This window comes from Alternaria hordeiaustralica, assembly GCF_023758085.1.
Source record: "Alternaria hordeiaustralica strain BMP 2776 chromosome Unknown scaffold_3, whole genome shotgun sequence".
NCBI classification, from domain to species: domain Eukaryota; kingdom Fungi; phylum Ascomycota; class Dothideomycetes; order Pleosporales; family Pleosporaceae; genus Alternaria; species Alternaria hordeiaustralica.
In genome coordinates, this window is record NW_026056775.1 from 1,171,109 (window position 1) to 1,195,809 (window position 24,701).

The 24,701-nt window shown below is 53.5% G+C and overlaps 7 protein-coding genes across 7 annotated transcripts; 3 read left to right on the plus strand and 4 right to left on the minus strand.

The window, feature by feature from the left end:
* Window positions 1–307: 307 nt before the first annotated feature.
* Window positions 308–6,294, minus strand: J4E84_002560 (uncharacterized protein; the record flags this gene model as incomplete). Its single annotated transcript, XM_049385182.1, has 5 exons — window positions 308–4,063; window positions 4,504–5,245; window positions 5,297–5,418; window positions 5,465–5,733; window positions 5,814–6,294. The coding sequence occupies 5 exons, from the start codon at window positions 6,292–6,294 to the stop codon at window positions 308–310; spliced, it is 5,370 nt and encodes a 1,789-aa protein (XP_049247205.1).
* A 617-nt stretch (window positions 6,295–6,911) lies between these two features.
* J4E84_002561 (uncharacterized protein) lies at window positions 6,912–8,924 on the minus strand (the record flags this gene model as incomplete). The annotated part of the gene is made up of 3 exons (XM_049385183.1): window positions 6,912–7,878; window positions 7,926–8,355; window positions 8,405–8,924. 3 exons carry the CDS (start codon window positions 8,922–8,924, stop codon window positions 6,912–6,914), a joined length of 1,917 nt encoding a protein of 638 aa, XP_049247206.1.
* Window positions 8,925–9,884: 960 nt separating this feature from the next.
* On the plus strand, window positions 9,885–13,718 carry J4E84_002562 (uncharacterized protein; the record flags this gene model as incomplete). Its single annotated transcript, XM_049385184.1, has 3 exons — window positions 9,885–10,446; window positions 10,612–11,053; window positions 11,684–13,718. 3 exons carry the CDS (start codon window positions 9,885–9,887, stop codon window positions 13,716–13,718), a joined length of 3,039 nt encoding a protein of 1,012 aa, XP_049247207.1.
* Window positions 13,719–14,967: 1,249 nt separating this feature from the next.
* Window positions 14,968–17,042, minus strand: J4E84_002563 (uncharacterized protein; the record flags this gene model as incomplete). Its single annotated transcript, XM_049385185.1, has 3 exons — window positions 14,968–16,636; window positions 16,686–16,708; window positions 16,758–17,042. The coding sequence occupies 3 exons, from the start codon at window positions 17,040–17,042 to the stop codon at window positions 14,968–14,970; spliced, it is 1,977 nt and encodes a 658-aa protein (XP_049247208.1).
* A 344-nt stretch (window positions 17,043–17,386) lies between these two features.
* Window positions 17,387–18,237, plus strand: J4E84_002564 (uncharacterized protein; the record flags this gene model as incomplete). Its single annotated transcript, XM_049385186.1, has 3 exons — window positions 17,387–17,482; window positions 17,538–18,019; window positions 18,072–18,237. The coding sequence occupies 3 exons, from the start codon at window positions 17,387–17,389 to the stop codon at window positions 18,235–18,237; spliced, it is 744 nt and encodes a 247-aa protein (XP_049247209.1).
* A 407-nt stretch (window positions 18,238–18,644) lies between these two features.
* J4E84_002565 (uncharacterized protein) lies at window positions 18,645–19,931 on the plus strand (the record flags this gene model as incomplete). Its single annotated transcript, XM_049385187.1, has 1 exon — window positions 18,645–19,931. One exon carries the CDS (start codon window positions 18,645–18,647, stop codon window positions 19,929–19,931), a length of 1,287 nt encoding a protein of 428 aa, XP_049247210.1.
* A 3,003-nt stretch (window positions 19,932–22,934) lies between these two features.
* J4E84_002566 (uncharacterized protein) lies at window positions 22,935–23,733 on the minus strand (the record flags this gene model as incomplete). The annotated part of the gene is made up of 2 exons (XM_049385188.1): window positions 22,935–23,646; window positions 23,699–23,733. The coding sequence occupies 2 exons, from the start codon at window positions 23,731–23,733 to the stop codon at window positions 22,935–22,937; spliced, it is 747 nt and encodes a 248-aa protein (XP_049247211.1).
* Between the last annotated feature and the right edge of the window lie 968 nt (window positions 23,734–24,701).

A 24,701-nucleotide genomic window follows, 5' to 3' on the forward strand; every position in this document is an offset into this window, starting at 1 on the left:
ATCGGTTTTCCAATGTTTTTGGTAAGAAACACTGGAAGGGACATATAGGAAGAAGGGTTTGGGAGTCGAGCGAGAAGGTTTATATACACGTCCAGGGACAGTGAGCACGTGCGCTTTAGTGGAGCCTGATGCAAGAAGGCGCACCAGCGGAACGATGGGATACGAGCGAAGCCGGTCGCATACCCCATCGCAGCACCACATATCGACCTACAAAAGCGACTGAGCAGAGAAATGATCAATTCTTCATACCAAGATTAGTCTACCACCAAAATACTATATGCACCTCTATATCCCACTATTCCTACATCTACCGCTTAACCAACCCGGCAGCAGCAGCCTTCATCTCCGCCTCCTCATTCTTCTTCCTCTGGGCCTCAATCTCAGCCCTCGCCTTCCTCTTCTCCTCTTGCTGCAACTGATCCGGTCTTCGCTCGGCAATATCCTTTGGCTTGTTATCCGAGAAGAAGAACTTCAGACCCTTCTCAATGATGTAGCAGGCAACGAAATCAAACGCCATGATGCTCGTAATCATGATCTTGAAGTCAGTGGTGAAGGGGACAAGCTTGAGCTTCTCGTTGAGCTCGGGGATGAATTCGGTGGCGCAGGAGAAGGCGACACCGGAGACGGAGACGAGACCCCAGTACATGCCCTTGTTCTCGCGGATGGACTCGCGGAAAGGTCGGCCTTGGTAGTTGATGGCGAAGGTGGAGATTTGTTGGATGAGTTGCAGGAGGTAGATTGCAGAGTTGAGCAGAGATGGCTCAAAGTCCTTCTCTAGATCTGGGTTGGGGTCCTTGGGCTCAACGCGCTGAACGTATTGGCTAACGTAGATGAGGGTGATGATGTGGATAGCGAACTGTCCGAGTACGGATCCGATGATGTATGTGTTGAAGATGTTGTGCTGAGGGCGTTCTTTCGACAGGGTCTCGACGGTCTTTGCGCGCGAGATGGAAAGGAAGCACACGCTCATCATCATACCGGAAATGGTTACCTGGCCGTCACCGAACTTGATACCATCCAGGTAGAGGACTGACAAGCTGTAGGCGGAGATCAAGCAGTTGAGAGCAAGAATCTTGTACATCTGGATGGTAGCGACGAGTGTGCAACGTCCTTGACGAATGATGTTGGGAATGGCAACGACGTTGGCGAGCTTGGAGGTGAATGGTGCAGCGACGGAGGCATCACCAAGCTTGATGGTCGGGGGCTCACCGGCCAACTCTTCCATCTCTTGTGCCATCATCTTCTCTTGCATTTGCTGAGCGAAGTTGGCGGCGGCCTGAGGAGGCTGAACTTGACCAGGCTGCTGTTGAACAAGGGTACCAGTAGATGTCGATCCGTTGGCAACGCCGTTGGCTCCGGGAAGTAGACCCTTCCTCTTCGCTTGGTTCTCCATAGCCTTCTCGTAGTGAGGGTTGGTGGGACCAGGTGGGTAGAGATGCGCGATCATGATCGGAACAGGCGGCTGGGGCTGGTTGAATCGTGTCATGAGGTTGCACTGCTTCTCGTAGACGTTCTTCATCTGAGTGTTGCGGAAGTGCTCGCCAATCTTGTCAAGATCCTCGCGAGTACCGTTGAGAAGAGCGACACCAATGTGAGCCTGCTTCAGCGCACCAACATCGTTGGTACCGTCACCAGCCATCAGTGTAGTGTAACCGCAGTCCTTGAGGCCAAGAAGGATTTCCTCCTTCTGCTTTGGCGAGACACGAGCGTAGACCCAGGTGTAACGAAGAATCTGCTTCCATCCTGGCTGGCCAGCGAACTTCGAAAGTGCGTATCCGGTAAGACAGATGTCCTTGGACTTCAGGATCTCGGCATCCAGAGGCTTTGTAGGGTCGACAGGGATGCTGACCTTGTCGTCAACACTGCGCCAGACAAGCTTCTCGCCGGAGTCGTCGTTTTCAGGTGCATCAAGGATGTAGCAATCGCGGTCGACGATCTCGACCTGCTTGGCGACATGGACAGCGGTCAACGGGTTGTCACCAGTAATCATGACAACACGATGACTGGACTCGTTGAGGGAGCGGACAGCCTCAACAGCGTCAGGCTTGAGGGGGCACTGGAGGACGAGGAAACCGGCAAAGTGCAAGTCAGACTCGACTTGCTCACGCTTAAGGTCGTTGATGCGGTTTTGGCCCCACTCTCCCTCTTCGGAGATGAACTTGTATGCGAGAGCGAGGACACGGCCACCATTACGGGTGAAGTGCTTGAACGTCTCCTCGTAGTTTGGCGGGGTGTTGACCAACATCTTGCGAATAGTCTCGGGCGCGCCCTTGACTGCAGCGATTGTGCTCTTGACCTTGCGGCCAGTCTTGGTGTTGTTGACGATGACGGTAGCGACGGAGCTCTGGCGTTTGAGAGCGGACGAGAATTGGAAGCGGCGGCGGATGTGTACGAGTTCGGCTTGGGATTTGGGGGTAGTCATGGTGGCTTGAAGTGTGTCCTTCGCTCCGAGTTTCCAGCCGAGAGACTGGAGGGTTGCCTTCTCCATAGGCTCTCCAACAGTCTCACCATCGTCGAGTTTGACCAAGGCGTGAGCGGCGGCAAGTACCAGTGTCGTCTCAGTAGCGACGTCCGTAACCTTTGCGAGATCGGTGTGCGCGCCATCTGCTGCAACTGTAGCTCCATCTTGTCCCAATGATAGTCCAGCAATGCCGTCCACGACCAAGTCTTCGCCAGTCAGAGTACCGGTCTTATCGAAGCAGGCAACATCGACCTGCCCAGCGAAGGGAATGCGGAAGGGCTCGGTACAGAAGATGGCGTACTTGCTCAGAGCAGCGAGGGAAGTGTTGACGGCCAAGCTGAGCTCCATGGGAAGCTCGGGAGGGACGACGCTGGTAACGATGAGGACGCAGTCGAGGAGCAGCTTGTTACGCTGACGGTCGAGCCTGACACCCTCCTGCCAGACGTACCAGGAGGCAGCGACGGCGAAGACGGTAAGGAAGAGAATGAAGAAGAGAGCTTCGACGTTGTTGGCGGAGACGCGCTCGGTAGCGAAGATCATGGTCCTGACGAGGCTGCCCTGGTTAGTCTCGAAGCCAGTCTTGATAACTACGGCAACAGCGCCCTTGTCCGGTGGCGGAGGGACACCGGACGAAAGCCTAGTGACGTTGCCGCCATCCTCCTCAGCGTCGCTACCGTGCGAGACCTGGAGCACCTTGGTGCCGCCCCAGAGGAACGAGTTCTTGTCTAGACCCTCAGGCTCGATGCGCGCATCGCCAGGTCGCAGTTGTACGGATTCCTTGAGCACCGGTGTACTCTCTCCGGAAAGCATAGCCTCGTTGACAATCGCGGAGCCCTCGAGTAGGAGCATGTCGCACGCCACACCAGAGTCTTCCTTGGTCCGGCCTGCGCTGACGACATCGCCGGGTAGCAGCTTGTCGCTCATGATCTCCTGCCACTTCTTCTGCCTGTATACCAGAATCTCGTAGGGCTTGATGCTCATGCCGCGGAACTCGTTCAGGGTCCTCTGTCTCTGCCACACAACGGTGCTCTCGAAAGCGACCAGCATGAACAGCGTGAACAGCGAGTAGTACCAGTATTCGTCCAGCATCCACAGTCCAACGCAGAAGATCTGGAAGACGAAGAAGGGCGCGACGGCGTGTTCCTTGAACAGCTCGGTGAAGGTCGGGACGGGGATGTCGAACGCGTTGTCGCCATAGTGCTGGGTGAGGCGCTCGATCTCGGCGGGCGAGGTGAGGCCCTGCGTCTGCTGGAACGTCTTGAGCTGGGGCTTGGGTTCGATGTCGAGCGGGTACGAGAGCGGGGCGAAGGAGCCTTTCTCGGCGTCGTAGAGGAAACGGCGCTTCTGGAAGAGGAAGGAAAGGTTCGACTTTCCGCCCACGTTGTCGCGCACCAATGGCACAATCTCAGCGGCACCCGCGTTCTTGACGGGCTGCACTTTGATAAGCGATGCCGAGCGCACGTCGCTGGCCGAGGTGGTGGTGAAGGCGCTCTTGAGGTTGACGTTCCAGTGCGTCATCAGCCAGAAGAGCGACTGGAAGGTGGTGATGCTGGCGACCCAGACAAAGGTCCATTCCGACGACTGGATGTACTGCTCATAGCGCTGCGGCGAAAAGTATATGGCGGAGAAGGCGGGCCACACTATTAAGAAGGGCCAGATGTACGTGTGCAGCTGCAGCGGCAGCGGGTTGTGCAGGCTGGCCTGCTTGATCTGGGGGTTGTCGACAAGCGGGGCCATGGTTGTGGTTGTCGTGTCCAGACGAACGTCAGTCCTCGAAGATTATTGAGACCCTTTGCCTTCGCGCCCGCCGCCGTCGGCGCTACTTTGCCCGATGCACGTGGCGGAACATTCACGAACATGGATTGAAAGCGGATTAACGTCCGCCGTGATTGGTCCGTCTCAAACATCATATTTTCACCATGAAAGGCTCAGTTCACTCTCTTTATTCTACATCATCTATCGAACAACGAAGGGTCCACAGTGATCGCAGGAAACCCCGCCAGCGACGCTCTGCACAGCGCTGGTCCTCGCAGCCGCATCACCTCCGCCCAGATACCATTCATCCGATCTTCAAAAAAGGTATCCGTCCATGCGACATGCCGCATTTCATCTTCGAGATGATGTGTACTTCTAACATGCATCACGTCACACAACTCTGATAGCTGCGCGATCCACCACATGCGCTCTTCGCCTGTAGCGACACAACTCGCAACTACCAGAACCCAAAGCAAGGTGTTGAGATTCTTCTCTCTTCTCCATGTATACAGCACTGATGTATTTGGTCGATCCACAGCGGCACGTAACCGAGAAAGAAGGATAGCGAAGATCTTCGTGTTCAGTGGTAGTGCACGAAGTACTGCGTACACGAAGATGAGGGCTGCTGCAAGTAGGGCCTCAACCACACTCGCTGCATCTGCTCTAGCCTTGAGAAAATCGGAGCAGTTGCTTTGTTTGTCGTGGATGCTCTGGTCAAAGTGCAGGAAGTTGTATGACTGATCAGGTACTGAGAGGATCGTGAACTGTGTTTCGTAGAGGAGATTGCTGAGAGTGAGGCGTTCGACACGACCAACCCAGTGCGACGATACTGCTAGCGCGATTCGATGGAGTCGATGAAATATCTTGAAGCAGTCGACCTGGGCGCAGGAAAGGTGGAGCAGTGACGTGGGCGACGTTTGTGCCGCTTCCTCTATGAGCTCGTCTGGCAAAGGAGGCGTATCCGGGTCCAGACTTATGTGTGAGAAAGATGGGTGCGCGTGAGAAACTGCTGCAGTGTGAAAGTCCATCCTGTCAAGTGCTTTAGCGGTGAAATTACGCGATGGGTGGCATTGAGCTTACCATATGATGCCACGCAGCAGGCCATCGTTGTGTCCAAAAGCAAATAGTCCACCTCGCACTTTCACCATACGTTTCAGCGCTGTGACGTGAAGTTGAGCCGCTTCATAGTCTCCAAGAAGATTCTGGAACAGTTAGCGTGAGTCATTCCACGGGAAGAGGTGCTCATACCTCGAGATTTGCCAAAGTCAACACAGTGCCAACCACCTCATCAGATATATAGCCTCCAGACGTCGCAAGTTTACAGTTGACGGCTTTGATCGCTTCATTCTTGTGCTTGAGTTTGCAAACTCTCAAATCAGTGAGTTCATTGGCCAGCATGCCGTATAGTGCCCAGCTTGCCAGAGTTGCGTGCCGTAAGCCAGCATCATTCAAGATGAGTGACTTCCACGTGTGCTGGGCATCGATGGCGAAGGCATTGTTCTTGGGCGCACTTTTGTCTATCTTCAGTGTCAGCTAGTGGGCCCTTGGCTTCAGAAATCACCCTTGTAGTTGGACAACGTGTGTCGACTCTACATACACAATTGGAACAGCACTCCCAGCTCTGGAGTTCCAGGTTTGGGCAAAGCCTTGAGAGGATCTATCCGATCATCATCCAGGCCGCAGTTCAGCACTGGCCTTGCTTCCATTGTTTCATCCATGTTGTTTCTCTTGTCTTTGCCATCTTCCCCAGCTTTCGAAGATGTCCTTGGTTCCGACCTATCTCTAAGGTCATTCGGTCTTGCTGCTCCCTTCTCTTTTGATCGCCGTACATCTTCCGTCTTTCTGCTATTGGCCTTCTTTTTCTTGATCCGAGGTTCGGATATCCGGAATCGGCTCTTTAGCTTCTTCTTCGCCATGGCCGTGCTGATCGAAGAGTGTTGAGACGGGTTGATCTGCGGTCCAGCCATCTTCATATCGAAGTGATTGCGCATCACCAGCCGCCGGATCATGCATCGTTCTGCACCAGCTGGGTTATATGGCTTATCCGTAGTTACAAAGAATTCGTACTCGCGCTCCATGATTTTGGTGAGCCTTGTTCGGTAGATCTGATGGGAGGGGTACGTCCGTAATCCAGAATTATAATTACGCAGTCAACAAATAATGGCTTGCGGCAAAATTGAGAGACTGTGGCTGGGGCGTTCGATATACCTCCTGTATATTCAATGTGGTACTTCGGCCTCCGACTACCACACCTCGTCATGTGCAACCATAAGCCACCTCATCGGCCGAAGCAGCGACCTATGCCCGGAGATAAGCTCGCGTAAGTGGTATCGAGTGTATGGGAAGTCATCTTGGCTGGTTTATATAAGACCTATGCTGATTACGGCAGCGGGGTCAACATGCGAGGTACTGTGCCATTGGACAACAGCAACACACGACGCGCGCCTCGTATGCGATAAGCGTCGGGCTTTCCGCCGATGTGTAAAGCGGCTGAGAGGGAAGCGCGGGGGGCCAAAACTCGTATTCTGGTAGCGACGCGCATGGGCGAATGATTCATGCAGCCCTACAGCGCCTCGGAAATGATGGCTGCTGCATTTCGGGGATATCTCTACTCTACATACACAACACCTCTACAACCCCGAGTTGAATGCCACACCTTCAACGCCAACAGCCTACCCGAGACTCATTTCCATATCTATTTGCTCTTATCCTCTCTCAGACTGACGATCTGGTTGAGCACAATCTTATCCTCTGTGGAGTCAATATCGACACAGAAGTAAGCAGTGCGCAGCGCCTGAAAGCGCACAAGAGCATCCGACGATCCGCTCAGATCGAGTGAAGTCTCGCTGATGAGATCCTTGATACCCCGCTCGATGACCGCTTTGTCGTGAATGATTTCGGAGTTGGGGTTGAGATCATCAGCCCAGCCGCCCGTCTTCCAGTCCAGTGTGTTGGGTGACTCGGTCTTGAAGAGCGAATTGTACAGACGTGCTGTGACGGGAACGGCTGTTGCAGCGTCCACCCATTGAACGTAGGCTTTCGGCTTCTCGGTACCAGGCACCTTGACAGCCTTGATCTCAGACACGTTGCCGTTCTCGTCCTTGGAGAAAGATGTCGCACGGATCGCGAAGGGGACGTTGTATAGACCCACGGCCTTGTTTGGCGCCAGACGGAAGTAATCGGCGCTGTCCTCCTCTCTGAAGTCGCTGCGATCGATGTAAACGGCACTACCAATCTTCACCTTGCGCTCACCAGATATGGTGCCCTTTGGATCGTACGGTACTGTGATCTCTTGTTCGTCTTCGGTCGCAAAGTCTTCGATGACTACTTTGATGGGGTCGAGCACCATCATCTGACGCGGTACGGTTCGCTCGAGATGTTTGCGGATCGAAGCTTCGAAGCGTGGCGGCTCAATTTCGGAAAGCGAATCCGTGACGCCGAGCTCGTCCACGAAGTTGAGCATGGCCTTGGCTGGGATGCCGCGACGGCGCAGCGCAACCATGGTGAAGAGTCGGGGGTCGTCCCACCCTCGTACTACACCAGGTATCTTTTTGGTCTCGACTGTGCCATCCGCGTTCTTCTTTTCGACAGTTGTGCCTTCGACGAGCTGGAGGATGCGTCGCTTCGAGAGGATCGTGCCGCCAACGCTTAGGCGTCCGAACCTACGGGATATTAGCATGGGTGAGTCTAGGTGGGAACCGTCACTTACTCTCGCTGCATTGGTCCCTTCTCCTCCGACTTGGGCACTTTCATGTCCAACTGCTCCAGCAGCCAGTCGTACGAGATACGCGACTGGCGGAACTCGACTGTACACAACGAATGGCTGATTCCCTCGAGAGCATCGCAAATGCAGTGGGTGAAGTCGTAGGTAGGGTAGATTCTCCACTTGTCGCCAGTTCGGTGGTGGTGGTTCTCTTTGACAACGCGGTAGGCGGGCAGATCCCACATCTGCGGGTTGCCCTCATCCGGGTCCGTCAACTTCTGCTTCATGCGCAAGAAAGCCTCTCCAGCCTGGTATTTGCCATCGCGCATCGCCCGGAATTCCGTGAGGGACTCTTCGATCGGCCGCGTGCGGTGTGCGCAGCCATAGCGTTTGCCTCTGTTGTCGGGTCCTCCGCGCTGGTTGTTGATCTCTTCGCCTGCGCCAGAGTTAGTACTGCGCATATGACGATAGCTATGCAGACTTACGTGAGCAGTGGCACACATAGGCGCCGTCCTTCTTGATAAGCTGCTCTGCAAGCTCGTACAGCTTGTCAAAGTTGTCGCTGCTGTATGTGATCTTCCACGGCTCGAAGCCTAGCCACTTGACGATATCCAGGATGGCAGTGAAGTAGATCTCGTCCTCCTTCTCCGGGTTGGTGTCGTCGTATCGCAGGTAGCACTTGCCATTGTGATGCTTTGCGAAGCCAAAGTCGACGGCGATGGCCTTGGCGTGACCGATGTGGAGGAAGCCGTTTGGTTCGGGAGGGAATCGGGTTCTGACTTCTGACACGGGCTTCTCTTCGTAGATGCGCTTCAGCCAGCCTTCAGAGAAGATGCTCGTCGGCTCGCTCTTTGTGCTGGGCTTGGCCTGCTCTTTGGGTCGGAGGGCATGCTCGGCCTTCTTGGCCTTTGCTGCTGCTTTCTTCGCGGCCTTCTCGAGCGCACGCTTCGAAGGGCCCTTCTCCTCCTCGGCGGCCGGTGGGGCGGGAGCTGTAGGTTCCGCCATGTCTGCGCGACGTCAGTACACGTGTTGTCGAAGGTGCGTTGTGCGGGATGTACGCGTGACTTTACAGCAGAAAGAAGACGCGTCGAGTTCGTTACTTACCAGAAAAGTGTCGATGTTGCGGAGCTCGTGTGCTGCGGGAGGGGCTCTCTCAATAACTTTGGAGGGGCATTGACTCAAACGCGCTACACCAGCCACACCCCTGACGCCACACCTACACGGCACCTCAACTTTCCCACCTGTCGCCCTCATCCACATCACACGCTGTGCCACCCACCCCTGGGTCGTGATCGCGTGCGATTCAATCAACCCTCCAATTCATATGGCTGTCAGCGACTCTAAACGCTTCAATTGGCGTGCGTCGGGACCTGATCCCTTCACAACACGACTCTCACACCCGGACTCTAAGCCACCTAACGCTTGAGGATTCCAAGGGCGTGATCAAAGTATCGTGGTTGTCTCGAAATTATATGACGACAGTTACGCCACAGCCTCGCTTTGTCGAGACATGGAATGCACTGCGAAACCAGACCTTGGAAACAACACAAAGCAGATTCAGAGCTTGGACGCGAATCCGGCAACATGATATCCAAGATTGACATACAAATACTCTAGTGGTAACTATGGATTCTATTCGTGTGCAACTAATTTCATCTCGATAGTGTTTCCAGCTTCAATATGCAACTTCGCCCTTTCCAAAGCATCATCAACTCTGCAAGTCGGAAATGCCGTCCTTCGGTACTGACACGACGCATGGAAGGTGCACTTGGAGCTATGACAACTTCAATGTCAAGACGTGAAACTCTAAAGACAGCAAAACTCAGCGACCAACATGCCACTCCTGGTGCACACCCGATCCTTAACTATTTCTCACGACAGATGCTCAACGCGCGCCAATCTTTATATCGCTCCTTGTTTCGCACACGCTTTCCTGCTCAACGAGTAGCATCAAAATTCCCATCGATGGTGACCACAAGAAACCAAAACTATACCTACGACAACGTCCCCCAGGAACAAGGCGGAATGGGGACAGCAACAGAGACACTCGATGATCGGCGAGCAAGACAGGCGCGTCTTCTCCTTTCGAAACACTACGAGCCCGTCATCTCTGAGGTACTCAACGAAGAGATACCCAAGTACAAGAATGGCACTACCATCAGTGCAACAGACCGTGTGAAGTATATACGAGAATGCGCACGAATACTCGCTTCAGAACCGCCTATCCTACTAGCGGCAGTCGACGGCGATTTGGTGCGCCGCATGCGAACTGATCCTGATCTGAAGCGAGAATACGAGCTCACCTGCAAGAATGCAGCAAAGCAGCCGTCCATATACATACACCAATTCGCAGACCTGAATGGTATTCCGCCTACTCCTAATCAAATGCTTGTCATCTGCAATTGGATAGCCGACTACATAGCCGATGATCTGGCAGAAGGCAAAGCTTCCGAGCACTTCTGGCAGATAGACAACATCTCCCCGGGAAGACCGCTGATTAACCAGCAGAACTCTGCCAAGGGTTACCGTAAGTATCTCTACACGACACATTCCAGTCGATCAAAGAAGCGTGTCGGTACCCTCGAACTTTTCTGTCAAGGTACCCAGAAACGTTGGCAGGAGACGCCAGCATCACTACGCGATACATCCTTCCGATATCCTCTTGGGGAGTGTGGATATTCTGAAAACTCAGAAAATCGTCTGAAAGAGCACCGCCAACGGAAGTCATCCAACTATATAATGAACCTAGTCGAGGACATATCCACCCACCTCCACAACATCGGCTTGTTTGAACAACACTTCAAAATGCACCAGTATATTGTCTATCTCATCGACCGGCGGGAACAAGTAGAGATCGCGGAGATCTTTTGCTCCGCATTACTTCGAGTGTGGGTGAGTAGCGGCGGTGGTTTCAACTCGTACCCTGCTGGGCTTAGCGTCAACTCTTCGAAGAAGGTCAGCAATATTGACTGGGCTTCGTACGAGATGAACACCACCTTGCACTCCCCCATCACCGAAAACATGAGGATGCAGCAGCTCAGAGCAGATGAGTACCGACAAGCACTGGAGTGGACGAATGACAACACTGTAGATTCGGAGACGAGAGAGCCAGCAAGCCAGGAAGAAGAGTGCATGTAAGTTGAACTACTGAAGGGCTCGATCAGGTACTGACGTAGCAATTATAGTGCTCATCTCTCACAGCTGTCGATGTAAACCACTACCCTGGACCATGACTGCTACATCCTGATACGCTTCTCAATACTAAACGTAGTCAAGTTGTGCGAATTCGAAATACTTCCTGCTCCAAATATCACGATGTCAATTTTGTTGTGTCGCAAGTGATGTTTCGAGGTCGCCCCCTTCGAGCCCCATAATCCCACGTCACAGTGTCGTGTATGGCCACTCTTTCCGATCAAACCAGAAAGAGCGCATCTCGCTACCAAACACGACGATGGTGTGCAATGCAGGCAAATCTGCAACGTCGCTTCTCGAAGGCCACTATCTCAACCTCCTGCATTAACCCGAGTGAATGTCATCGCATCGCCACATTACCGATCACCAACCATGTCTATGTAAGTCAACAACTTCGACCTTGCAGAAGACACAGCATTTTTGTCGGTTCATCTCGAAGATATAGAGCACCGCGGAGGTGTTCGCAATATTTAAAATAGCAAAATTCGATCTTCCACACTGTAGATATTATAACCATCCATTTATCTAGAGCAAAACTACATTGCACATTAGATTAAACTAACAATGAACAGAACATTCGAACACCCCCGCTCCTACCCAGCCGCCCTGCTCAAGAAGCGCCACTCCCTTCCCTCCCATCTCCACATCTTCGTCGAGCGACCAAGCCGACACGCAATACGCTCATCACGAGACTTCAACTACGATGCCCTCAACAAGTCCAGCATCGAAGCCCATTTCCAGCGCAACGTCGCATCGAGCTTTATCTCATTGTACGAGAGCAAAGCCACTGCCTCGGGCAAATATCCTCATACCGACAAAGTGGGACAAAAGCCGCGGTCATTCGATGCCGCTGAAATGGCTATCCACACCAGTGGGCTGACAGCGGCATGGGTGACCGTAGACAAAGACGTCCGTCTTCCAGTATGGTTTGACAAAGACAAGCAGGAGTCCGACAACGCAGACGACGAAGAGGTATTGTGGTTTTGCCTCCAAGAGCTGAAAGCAGTACTACAAGTCGATGAGAAGCTTGGGGAGAGGGACGAGTGGCTTGCCTGTGGGTTCATTCCCGAAAGTAGGGTTGTCACTCGTCACGATTCATCGAATGAGGAGCACTCAGAGGGGGTGGTCAACGACAAGGAAATAGAAGAGGCTTATAGACAGGCTCGCCGCGACCGCCAACGCATCGAAGGGGAGAGGCTTCAAGTTGACGTGCCGGAATCTGAGCACAGACTTAAGAAGACACTGTCTTCGGGCTTCTCGAAAGCTCCTCAGATCCCCAGTCGGAAAAGCTCTCTTGCCTCGTTGGATGGAAAAGCTGTGAGCCAGTCCAAGAGGATAGCTACTGGGGCTTCAAAGCTTCGCGTAGATACGCGCGACGTGTCGGTCTCGCTGACGAATGCGGATCCACGGCGCGCAGCGTCGCTGATGAAATATGCGTTGTTGCTGGCGCATGAAAAGAGGTATGAAGCCGAAGAGTCGTGGCTTTCGGAGACGACTCGTTTGGCTGGGGGTGTAGATCGGGGGGATAGTACGAGGACAATCGATGATGTGGGTCGTAGAGAGAGGCGAAGCGGGTTTGTAGAGCGTCATAATGAGGCCTACTTGACGCCGCCGCAATCACCAATTACCTCATCTGGACGAAGGGGCATGCATGAGCGAAGGGGTCGTAATAGTGCTGATAATCCAGTCAAACGATACGAAATCGCTCGACAAGATGATGAACAATCAGTCCAGGAAAGGGGAAGACGTATGCGTCGCTCTGCCGCTCCATCGCCCTCGCAGTCTTTGCTAGGACATCATCTTGAAGGAGGCAACGCGTCTTCGCTTCGACCGCGTCTTTCGCGCCGTGAGCTCCTCTTGGAGCTGCAATCAGACGAAGACTCTGTTCTACGAGAGTACGCAAGAGTCAGTCTGCAGGATCCCTCTTCCCACCACCACACCCGGCACGACACGCCTAATGGCGCACCCTCAACATCGACGGCCCCGGGAACCCAGCAACCACCCAACCATACCGCCCAGGGTGCAGGTGACGATGAATTTAGCCCACCAGATGAATCGGTCTACTCCACCATGTCGTCTCTCTCCTCCTTGTCCGACCTCGCGCATGCTACCATCGAGGAGGCCACGTACGCTACCGTCCATCCTGGCTCCCATGTTAGGGAGATCGAGATACGGAGAAGGAAGTCGAGGCCGTCGTCTGCGGAGGCGAAGTTCAGCGAAGAAGAGGAGAGAGGGAGGAGTAGGAACGGACGGCGACAACGAAGAGTTTCGGGGGTAGCTGTAGAAACACCAGCGGAAGAGGATGTGGAACCTTTTCCTACTTTTGATCCGATCGTACCGGGTCACGTACAGCTTTCACGGTCTGGAAGCAATGTTTCTGCGGTTGCTGTTGTTCCTTCGGCATCAACACCGATACCTCCACCAGTGGTCTTGAAATCCGAATCTTTCTTTGCTAGAAGGAAGAAACGGTTCGAGAAGGGCAAAGACGTTTCTGAGCGTTTAGCAGAGGCACAGGAAAGTCCGGCTGCAACGAAACCAAAGGTCATGAAGGATCTCTTGGAGTTTGCTGGGTGGAGGTCTGGTGATAAGAAAGATGGGTGGAAGTGAATAGGATGAGATATGACTAGTAGGAAAAAAGGTGAGTTACATGACGAGACGAGCTGTCATGTTGGAGTTCGCTAACGGGTACACGGATCAGCGAAAGACGGAGATGCAGGTCGAGGAATAGAAGAGCGTCCCGCCATCGCCAAACCACAACATCCAAGGAAGCATCCACTCACGCTCGCACCTGGAATATCATCTTACCAAAACGTCGTGATGGTGAGGCGCCCTTCCCCAGTTTTCTCGTAGGTTTCCACTCAGACAACCCAACCGCCACCAACGAAACCACCACTCTACCCGCCTATCCGCATCCTACGATCCCAACCCACAATCCCACCCCACAACAATTCGCACCGTTACCCACCCCTGATCCTACACCCGCGCATCCCTCTGCATCCGTCCTAGCTCGCTCCCATCCCATTCCCAATGCAAACCCCTGCCTTTCCGATTTACCCGGAAGCAGTAAAACGCACGGATCCGCACACCCCAATCGAGCAATGACGTGCCGAAAGCAGTGCTGGCGAAAGTTGGCAGCGAGGCATTGGACGCGCACGTTCGGCGCCGGGGGCAATGCAGAGAAAAGTTGGCACCGTGTTCCATGGTGGACTTGTGAGTTACTGCATTAGGCATCTAGAGAAGATGACGACGGGGATGACGGTGGTTGTGACGTTGGAGGTGTCGTGACGTCGAGGGTAATTATAAATATGGTGGACAATGCGTGCAAGAGATGGTGTAGGCGGACGGAGCGGAAGGATTGCGCGGTGCGGTGATTGGGTGTGGTGCAACATTAAAACACCATCATCGATGTATTTGCAACATCGAGATTACCATATCGCGATATTAGTTGATTGTTCGTGAAGTTATAAGTGCACTGGTGATGAATTGCTTGTTCACATGCTACTTCGTGTATTACTATGGATGCGTGAGACGTGGTGCTCACAATAGGCCCGACCTTGCCTGCCTGAATTCCCCAAAGGACCGTTTTCGTATAAAGACACCCCATCGCTGCTGCCTACGCATGTACTTTGCTTGCGCCTCTACGCGCGGCTTTGTAGGCAGTTGTATAGGCTTTAGCCGCGATCTCTGGTGTGCGACGATGACAGACTCTAGCCCCAGTGAGGTGCATCATGGTGGCTCCTGCGTTGTCGGTTGTCAAGATGATCGGACCGTGGCGGGGGCTTTGAGAAATCGATATTGTGAACATGCCCTATAACGGGACTGGTTATTGTTCGGAAGGATACTCCCTCGGAGCTGTTCATCCAGGTTGTGGGCTAGCCATGCCACCCTGGTAAGCACTGGCAAAGTCTAGTTGTCCCAGTTGGCCATTAATCTGGTCAATCTCTTTGTTCAGGTCTTCCACATTCTGCGCCAAACTGGATACTTCGTCGAATCTTCGGTGTTTGGTGGCATCAGCGACCATTTCAGACACTATGAACTTCTGTTCCTCAAGTACGATCAACCGCTCTTTGAGTTCTTTCTCTTCTGATTCCATTGCGGAGACCTCGCTGCTGCTTACGACACTGCCAGTGGAGCGGTCGTTGTACTTAATGGACGCGAGAGCACTACCTCCATTCGTTCGACCTTGCGGGGCTGCATGTTTGAGGATCTTTGGTAACGCTCTGAGCGGTAGCATGTGTAAGCTCAAGAAGCTGTAAGCTTGCTGATATACTGCTCTTTGTAGCTTCTGCTGTGTCGGCGAGTCGGTGGGGAGATCTCGTATTCGTTTTGCGGCTACATCGAACTGTGCAAAGCCGTCCATTAATCGTTTGCGCACCTTGGTCGCGTCAGTCAACTGCTGCGGCGTGGGTGACTTGTCTGGGTCTTGCAAGGCCTGCAGGAGCTTGTGGAATCGTGGAAGGAGTAATCGGATGCCACGTTCGAATTGCGCAAGGTTCTCGTATGCACGCTGGTCCTTTGGCTTGTCGGCTAGCTCGCGCTCAAAGTCGCCTCTAGCGAACAACGTGTGTTGGCAGTCTTTGCACATGCGCACGTCAACACTCATCTGCGCAGCATCTTTCTCGGTTGTCTGTGTGCTAGCGACGTTGAGACCTATTTCCGAGGAGCAGCCAGTCTTGGGGTCGCTGCACACGACGCGTCCGCACATGCGACAGTGTGATCTTCTGAATGTGTATGTCGAGAACTCCTGCTGACAGAAGGGACAGTTGGGAACTTTGGCGTCTTCCTCCCACGTGATTATTGATTGCTCCAGAGTCTTGCGTTGGTTCTTGACACCCGGGAGCGAGAACCAGCTCCCTGCGGTCTGCGTTTCTTCTATCGGAGGCGGGTTTGCGAGAAGTTGCGTCAACTTGGTAAGACGCTTCTCGAGCCGGCTGACTTCCATTCGCTCTCTATCCACCCGTTTCCGTCTGATCTTGGCGAATTCGTCGAAGTGGTCGCGCTCGAAGCCGTGGTGATCGTTGTACCCGTCTCTCGACTTGTAGCATGTCTCGCACACGCGACACCAAACGCCTCGGACAGGGTCGTGTTTAGCCTGCCGCGAGAGCTTCATCTGGTACATGGTGTGCTCCTCGCAGAACAGCCTGCCACACTGTCTGCAGTTGACTGCAGGCTGACTCCCGCCTAACGCCATTTGTGATGCTGTGACGGGCCTCGCGCACATGGGGTCTGAGCAGACATCGCGGTAGCCAGGCCTCTGCCAATGTGATCGCGTGACTTCCTCCTCGGGGTCTCGGCGGACGGGTGCGGGTTCGTGGGGAACGTGGGCGGTCGAACTGCTCGCGGAGTGGGAGATTTGGGGTGGCGTCGGAACGTCGTTGGATTCGAAGACGTCGAGTCCCTTCAGCTTCTGGTTGAGCACGGCGAGCGGCTGGAACTTCTTGGCCTTGTGCATCTGGGCCTCGAACCAGTTCTTGACCTCATCCTGCTCCTCCACGACCAGGTTCTGGTGGTTGTCGTCGAGATGTCTAACACTGGTCAGGGCTAACATATTGGGCGGCTACGAGGCGGTGGTACCTGTTCAGCTGTAGTAATGTTACCTGCTACGTCAGACGACTGTTCTTGCTGCAGCAGGTGCTATGAACCCACCATTTCCTCATTGCATATCGGGCACACGAGTCTGCTGGAGGCACTCGCCGCGGCATGCTCGCTCGGGCCCACCAGGACCTTGCTGCCGATATCCTCGCGCGTCTCTGCAGTGCTGGCGGGGCTGTTGGAGGCCTGCGAGTTGAGCGAGACGGAGCTCTCAGAGGGCGAGAGCAGGCTCGCGTTGCGGCGGTGGGCGGCTGCAGGCTGCGGAGGTGCAGCGGCGGGCGACAGGTTCCTCCCGCTGCCGAGTACGCGGCCGCCGCCCAGGGACCTGCGCGAGGTCATGTTCGGGAGTGTCTGCTGGAGTCGTGAAGGTACATGGGCCGGCATGGGTAGGCTAGGGCGTGGGTCTTGGGCGCGCCGTTGCAAGGGCCGCTAGGGATGCGCTGCAGGACCACATGCCGGCATCTTGGAAACGCGTCCCCGTCCCGCAGTCGCACCATCCAGGGAGACATGGCTAGTGGCAGCGAGGGAACCATTATTGCGTGATTGCGAAGTGCATGCGATAAGAAAACTCTACAGCCCAGCCAGCCCGGCCGACGTCCACAGCACGGCCTTGGCAATGACGCGGAATCGAGACATGGCTATCTCCGCGCTGCATGCTCCATCTCCGCAACACTCTCCGCACCATGAAAGGCCCCTACCCCGAGATCCAGGGCGGCGGCTCTCTGATTCTCGCATGGCAGATCCGCAATAAGCGCGTCCTGGTCGTCGGCGGCGGCGAGGTACGTCTACACCCCGAGGCCCCTTGCAAAGTATTGACAGTTGACAAAAGTCTAGGTCGCCGCTGGTCGCATCGTCAACGTGCTCAATGCCGACGCCAAAATCACCCTCGTCTCCCCGCGCGACGGCCTCAACGAAGAAGTCGCCTACCGGATAGAACAGGGCCAGGTCGACTACATCGATCGCAAGTTTGAGCCCCAAGACCTCGATGGCGTCGACATGGTCCTGACCGCCGTCGACGATCCCGAGGCCTCGTCGCAGATCTACAAGCTATGCAAGGAGAGGCGGATAGCAGCCAACATCGCCGACGTCCCGCCCGAGTGCGACTTCTACTTTGGCAGCGTGCACCGCGATGGGCCGCTCCAGATCATGGTCAGCACAAACGGCAATGGCCCCAAGCTCGCCAACATCGTCAGGAGGCAGATAGCAGCTGGCCTACCATACAACATCGGCAACGCCGTACAAAGAGTCGGCATGCTGCGGAGGAAGCTGCGAAAGGTCGCGCCCAATATTGAGGAGGGCCCAAAGCGGATGCAATGGTATGTTCTCGACATCGCACCCTGAAGCCGCCCGCTGACTCAGCCAATCCAGGATGTCCAAGGTGTGCGAACAATACTCGCTCGACGACCTGTGCGCCATGACCGAGGAGGACATGGAGATGCTCCTCGGTTTCTACAGACCCGGAACCGTGCCGACGCTCGAAGAAGTACGACTGCAGGAAGCTGACGGAGCGTACGACGGGCCTTTCTTGATCTGATTGCATATGGAACCGGCGTTGGGTAGACAGCATACAGTAGGTATGAGCGGGAGTTGCGGCGACGCTATCAAATTCTTGTATATCAATTGTACACTCTCCTACGCTCTCACTACCTCCTAGAAGTTTTATGTTGCCTTGGGATTTTGTAAGCTTTCCTTTCTATACTAATGCAGGCGGCAGCGCATCTGTTGGGTTTCCAGCTAGTCGAAGGTGCTCCGGTGGCTCCTTCCTCGTCTCATCTCCTGCTGTGCTGTCAGCCAATCAGGATGAGTTGGCCCAAGCGTCATCTTCCCGGCACTTGCCTGTTGAATGCGTCCCTCACCACATCTTACAGATCACATTACAGCAACGCTACGTTTTCTGCGCTCTATCACCTACCTAGGTAGATGTCGGCGTCAGAGAACACGATGGATCTTGCGCAGCGACCACCTTACGACACCGTCGATTTCAAGGCCCTCACCAAGAGCGACAGGGAATTCAAACAACTATGGCAGCGAACGTCTGGAAAATTGGATTTCCAAGACCCTGAGACTGCCCAGGTCCTATCAAAAGCTATCCTGAGAGTCAACTTTGGCCTCCAACTAGACGTGCCAGATGATCGCCTGTGCCCGCCAATTCCCAATCGCTGGAACTACGTAGCCTGGCTGCATGGCCTGATTGACTCGACATCACCAGACTATTCCGGCAAGTACGACCCAAGTCGTCAAATTCAAGGCCTGGACATTGGTACCGGGGCTTCCGCCATATACACTTTGTTATGTCTGAGATCACGTCCAAGCTGGTCAATGTGCGCTACGGATATCGACAAGAAGAGCTTCGATTCCGCAGCTCGCAACCTCGCGCTCAATAACTTCATGACACGTACCAAGCTACTCCAAACCACCGAGTTGAACCCAGTGATACCACTGGCAGCCCTTGGTGTAGACCGTCTTGACTTCACCATCTGCAACCCACCCTTCTTCACCGACGTGTCCGACATGCAGTCCAGCTTGAAGGGTGAAGGAAAGAGCTGGAAACCCAACGCCGTATGTACTGGCTCAGAAAACGAAATGGTCTGTCTCGGTGGCGATCTAGGCTTCGTCACGAAGATGGTGAACGAGAGTCTTGTTTTGAAGGACGAGGTGCAGTGGTATACCAGCATGTTGGGCAAGATGGACAGCGCCAAGGCTATCATCAATCTTCTGAAGAAGCACGGCATCACCAATTGGGCGGTTGGCGCCATAGAGGTTGGATCGAGCACCAAGCGATGGATCGTTGCGTGGAGCTTCGGCGACCTCAGACCAAGAAACAGCCACGCGCGTATAGAGCGAATGGCCAACGAGTACCTCCCGTTCCCAACATCCTATCCCATCGCCCTGCCACCTGCAGTCGAACCTCAGGCTGCCAAAGATGCTATCAACACCCAACTCGAATCGCTTGACCTAACCTGGACCTGGGATCCTCTTACATCTACCGGTATCGGAGAAGCCAGTCAAAACGTATGGAGCCGCTCCTATCGCCGCGCATATGAACGTAAACAGAAGGAAGGACTCGTCGATATGAAGGAGGATTCTGCACGAAAGATTGAGCTAGCCTTTCGTATTCGGGTTGTAGACCTGGCGCGGGAAGTCGTTGTTGAGTGGCTGAGAGGCACGGACCAAGTGTTATGGGAGAGTTTGTGCGGCTTGATACACCGTCACTTCAAGAAGTCCTGAACGCCGGTAGAGGTGCTTGCTGCATACACACTTCAATCTACACAAATGGGTAGCTTCCGAGTTCATGTAGCTTCAAGAATTCCTTTTTTAGAATACGACACAGATCATAGCGTTGCAAATAGGAAACCTTCCTGTCAGGCTGCTGTTGTGGCATCGCATCAGCATATGTCAGCTTATCCTTGGCGTCACGGTGCTTCCTACCACTCTGGAACCTTTCTACTGAAGCCATCCAACAGTATTGAGGTTACGTACTATAACGCCCGGCCATGCGGTGTCGTACGCCTCCAACACGCATACTACGCCTTTTCAAAACCCGTGCCTCAATATCAGCACATTCTGCCGGCGTAAGGATCGCCCTTTCAGCTTCCCATCATTCAGCCTTTATCAACTTGAAGATCTTCTTTCCTTCCTTATTTCTAGACATCTCATTATCTCTTACCCATTGAACCGCCATCCGAAAGCCTCCTGCGCGATCAAGGCCAATCAGCGAAAATGCACGTCCCTATCGTAACCCTCCTTTTCACCACCCTGACACTCATTACGACAACTTCCGCGGCTGTCATAGTGGAGTGTGGAGCTGTCGCCCCTATGAGCACTTGTTTGCAATCGTGCCCTGGAACGTGCGTTCAGCAGAGCAGTTATGTGTGGTGCAAATGTCCCTGGGCCCAGGGAGGAGGTGGAGGTGGAAGTGCGTAAGTGGTATGTCAATCTCTGATCTGAATGAAAGTAATACATTGTCTGATGAGTATGCAGGTTGAATCAAAGAAATTGGATTGCGGTGAGGAGGAAGACAGTGGCGGGAGTTGGACTTGCCAAGGGATGGAAATGTCAGGTTTCCTAATCGAGCCTGAAAGATGTTGGAAGCAGAAGGAATGTGTTTCCCGCTGGTATGACAAAGGAATCCGTCGCTGCATGTGTGTACAGACGACAACCTAATGCATACGTGTGTCATGGAAACATATCCCTTGCATCACTCACCCTTTCACCTCCCTACATCTTAACATCCTCCCTCATCAACCTCATAGCCCACCTCACAAAACCCGAACACACTAAAAGATAAATACTGCATCAGTCCATTCAGCTCCCGTTGCCTTGCAGTACAACCTTTCCATTCTTACATCTACACTACCAACTATGCATCTACAACACCTCTTCCTCATCATGCTCCCCACCATCGCCACTGCTATCGCTCTACCTCAGAGCGGCGGAATACATGCAGGTGGTGCATGCGGCGAAGTTGCCCTCACCGGTTACTGCCATGCAAACTGTGTGCACGGCCGCTGCGTTGCTTCCAGTACGACTCTGAACTCGGGGTTGTCGATCTGTGTCTGTCGATAAAAGGCTTTCCAGCAGGACATGAAATGATACGAATAGGGGGGAATAGTAAGTCTTCCGATCTTTTGGGCGCATCGGTCGTTAATGTTGTAAACGTCAGGTGGCATGCCGACGATGCGAATAAGAAGGCGAGATGACCTCAGCGGACGTTAGAAGCAGGGTATAGCAAGAAAATTCCCCAGCTTCCGGGGGCTACAGCTTATGGAAGTATGCTGATGGCGTGATGTGTGAGCGGCAGTAGGCAAAACAACGAGAGACGACAGTGTAGTCAGATAGTCAAAAGCTATGACGTGAGTCCCCGACTCTAGGAATCTCTTACGTTTCACTTCCATAAAGAACTCACTTTTCCATATCCAACGCCCAAGCCATCTGCACAGGAAGAAGAACTACCACTCTCAACCATCAAAATTGACCAAAGAAATCGAGATGCATTTCCAACCCATCCTCCTCGCCCTGTTTACTCTTTCCTTCGGCCCCGCAGCCGCCTCTCCTACCCCCGCAGACGTAAAATGCGGTTCCTTGGTCTCAGCATCTGCATGCCGAGCTAGCTGTCCTGGAACATGCGTGCAGAAGGGCGAGATGGCGAATACGGTCATGACATGCAAATGTTAGGATACCGATAACGGCGAAAGAATGACAGAAGCGGAAAGAGGTAAATTTGAAGCAAATAGACTAAAGAGAGGTGTTGCTAACGAGGAATAGTGTGGAGCGAGATTGGATGACTGGAGGAGGTGGAGAAAGCGAAAGACTGGTTGCGCGTTATTGGGACCACACTCAGACAATATGATGTCAAATCAAGTCGTACTAGCAAGTTACCGCATCTATCATCTTACATTCAAGTAAGCTGTGGGACGATCTGGGTATATGCTGTATGTGCTATGGTATCAGCGGTCGTCAGCTGAGAAAGTTCCTTGTTCCAGTTGAGCGTTGATGCAGAACACTCGTCCTTTGAAGAGCCTAGCTTCAGCTCTGTATAATATCTGATGAATCTCTTTCATCACCGTACAATACACCCGATAAACGTACCCAAACACTCTTACTCTCATCATACCTCTGTTTCATTTCACCGACATGTATCTTCCAACTATACTCCTACCGGCTGTCGCCCTCTTTGTGGGAGCCAATGCTCTCGCACTCTCATGCGACTCAGGCAATAGAGCTATCTGCAATCAAAGCATCGCTCTCTCAACTTGCGTATCTCAGTGCCCTGGGCGGTGTATTGTTGGCAGTACACCAACGATAGCGACATGTAAATGTACGCCCATCTGTTGAGGTGTTTATGGAAGCAATGTGGAAGCAACACGGAAGAACGAAAAGGTGATTTGGGTTGCTGAAGAAAGAATAGGATCCGGAGAGATGTTGACTACTCATAGGGACAAGAAGCAGAGACGAATGATCTAAAGTCAAGAGATAGGAAGCTGGTACTGATGACGGCGGGTGTCATCGACACAAGTAGATGCAATTGATGCTTTGTTTTCAGATGGAGTGGCTCTAGGAGAGCCGTAGCATGTCTTGATTAGACCATCGCATTCCCCGACTTGATTTCGTAGAGGTACCTACGATATCGTAACGGTCAGAAGCTTAAGAGCCCATCTCATCAGCGACACTGAGGCACACGTGAAATCCCACATACCACCATTCCACTCACTCAGTACATCCCCATCTCCCCTAGACTATCGGTCCGTCCCAGAACATGCTCTTATCCATCTCCTCCGCCATACCCTTCGCCATGGGCGGGCAATCATAATCCGGCTTCCTACCCGCACACAGTCCCTCCAGCATCCCATCATCCCTACCACCACGTCCCGCACCACCGGCCCTACCACCCCTAGCCGCGCCACGACCGCCCCTATCTCCACCTCTGCCCGCATAGCCTCCTCCAAAGCCTCCCCTACCTCCGCCGTTCATACCACCCGCACCCTGCCCTGCAGCAGCCCTATTCTCGCGATGCAACTGTCCGCCATGCAGATCTCCCTTGAGCTCTTCACGCTCGTTGACTTCTTCAGTGGTGTATTGGAATGTGTTCCAGGCGTGGACTTGGCTTTCTAGACCGCGGGGTGCTCGACCGGCGCGCGCGAGGACGGGACCTTGGGCGTGGAGGGCGAAGTCGCGGTCGCCGACTGCGGCGGTGTCTTGGTCGAAGCGCGTGATACCTAGGTCGAAGAGCTCGACGGAGTTGTGGTAGAAGGTGGCTTCTTTGGGGGTGTTGTTGCCGTTGGCGTGGCCGTTGGTGTTGCCATTGCCGACGGTCGCGTTGTTGCTGTCGGACATCTTGGGCTGGAGGATGAGGACGTTTTTCTCGGGCTGTGGGGTTTCGTGTGCGGCTGTTGTCGTGGGAGTTGATATACTTGTGACGGCCGAGATGATATCTGGGCTTTTTCTGTGGTGTCAGTGTTTTACCCGCGGTGAAGCACAGGTGAGAGAGGACTCACTCAAACCACGAGAACAGGTATCTCAACGTATTCATTGCAGATTAGTGACGAAGGACGCATCTCGTGTTGTTCCCCAGCAGAGGGCCAGATAAGCGAGCCAATGGTAAAAAATCACTATCTGGTGATGGTGAGGAAGTCGCGTCCAGAGTCGGAGGCAGTGACGTTCACCCTCACCAATTAGCCAAGTGCAATAGATCCACATGCTACCACAACGACTGCAGTATCAAGATAGCATTCTCTGAATGAGCGCGGTACCTGGAAGCAAATGTAGTGATTATGATGAGATCTCTGTAGAGCAGACTTGAAGGCACACGACTGCTGAAATGCGCAACGCAGTAAGTAAAAGCTTTTCGTCCAACGCACATTGGAAGAAAGGTTTTCGATGCAGAGGACTGAGAATGACAAAGTGTGAGATCAAGATTGGTACGCGACTGTGATGATGATAGCCTTCCGCTATTCGGAAACAAATACCGCTGGAAATGGAAGACTACCAGCGCCGAAGTTCATGTGTGCACTTACATAGAGCATGCGAGCTATTTTGATCCCGATGAGAACAAGCCTTGAGCAGAACACATCTTGACTAGGTCATGCCCCAGCGCGACCATGTGACCTAATCGTAAGACACACGCATCATCCGCCCCGTATTATACTAGTATGCAAAAGTAGACGAACGGTCGTAGTCGCCACGCATTTTTGGCTAGAAATACCATTTGAGACATCGCGACCATGGGTGAAATTTCGGAAGGAACTGAAGGGGCAACTCAGCAGCTTGGAAATCGTGTCGCATGCGGAAACAAATTCCGACAGTGAACATCGCTCATGTCGGTCACGGCCGAGTCTGGTGACACTGTGGCGTTGATGTAAGCCAGTGAGTACGACGGACGTGTCTTACTATATTCCTGCCTCGCCCATGTTGAGCCGGAACAGTATGCCGAATGTTGGTTGCAGGTACACGTGCTTGGCTAAATTCGCCATGGGTACGGAATTGCCATGATGCGGACGC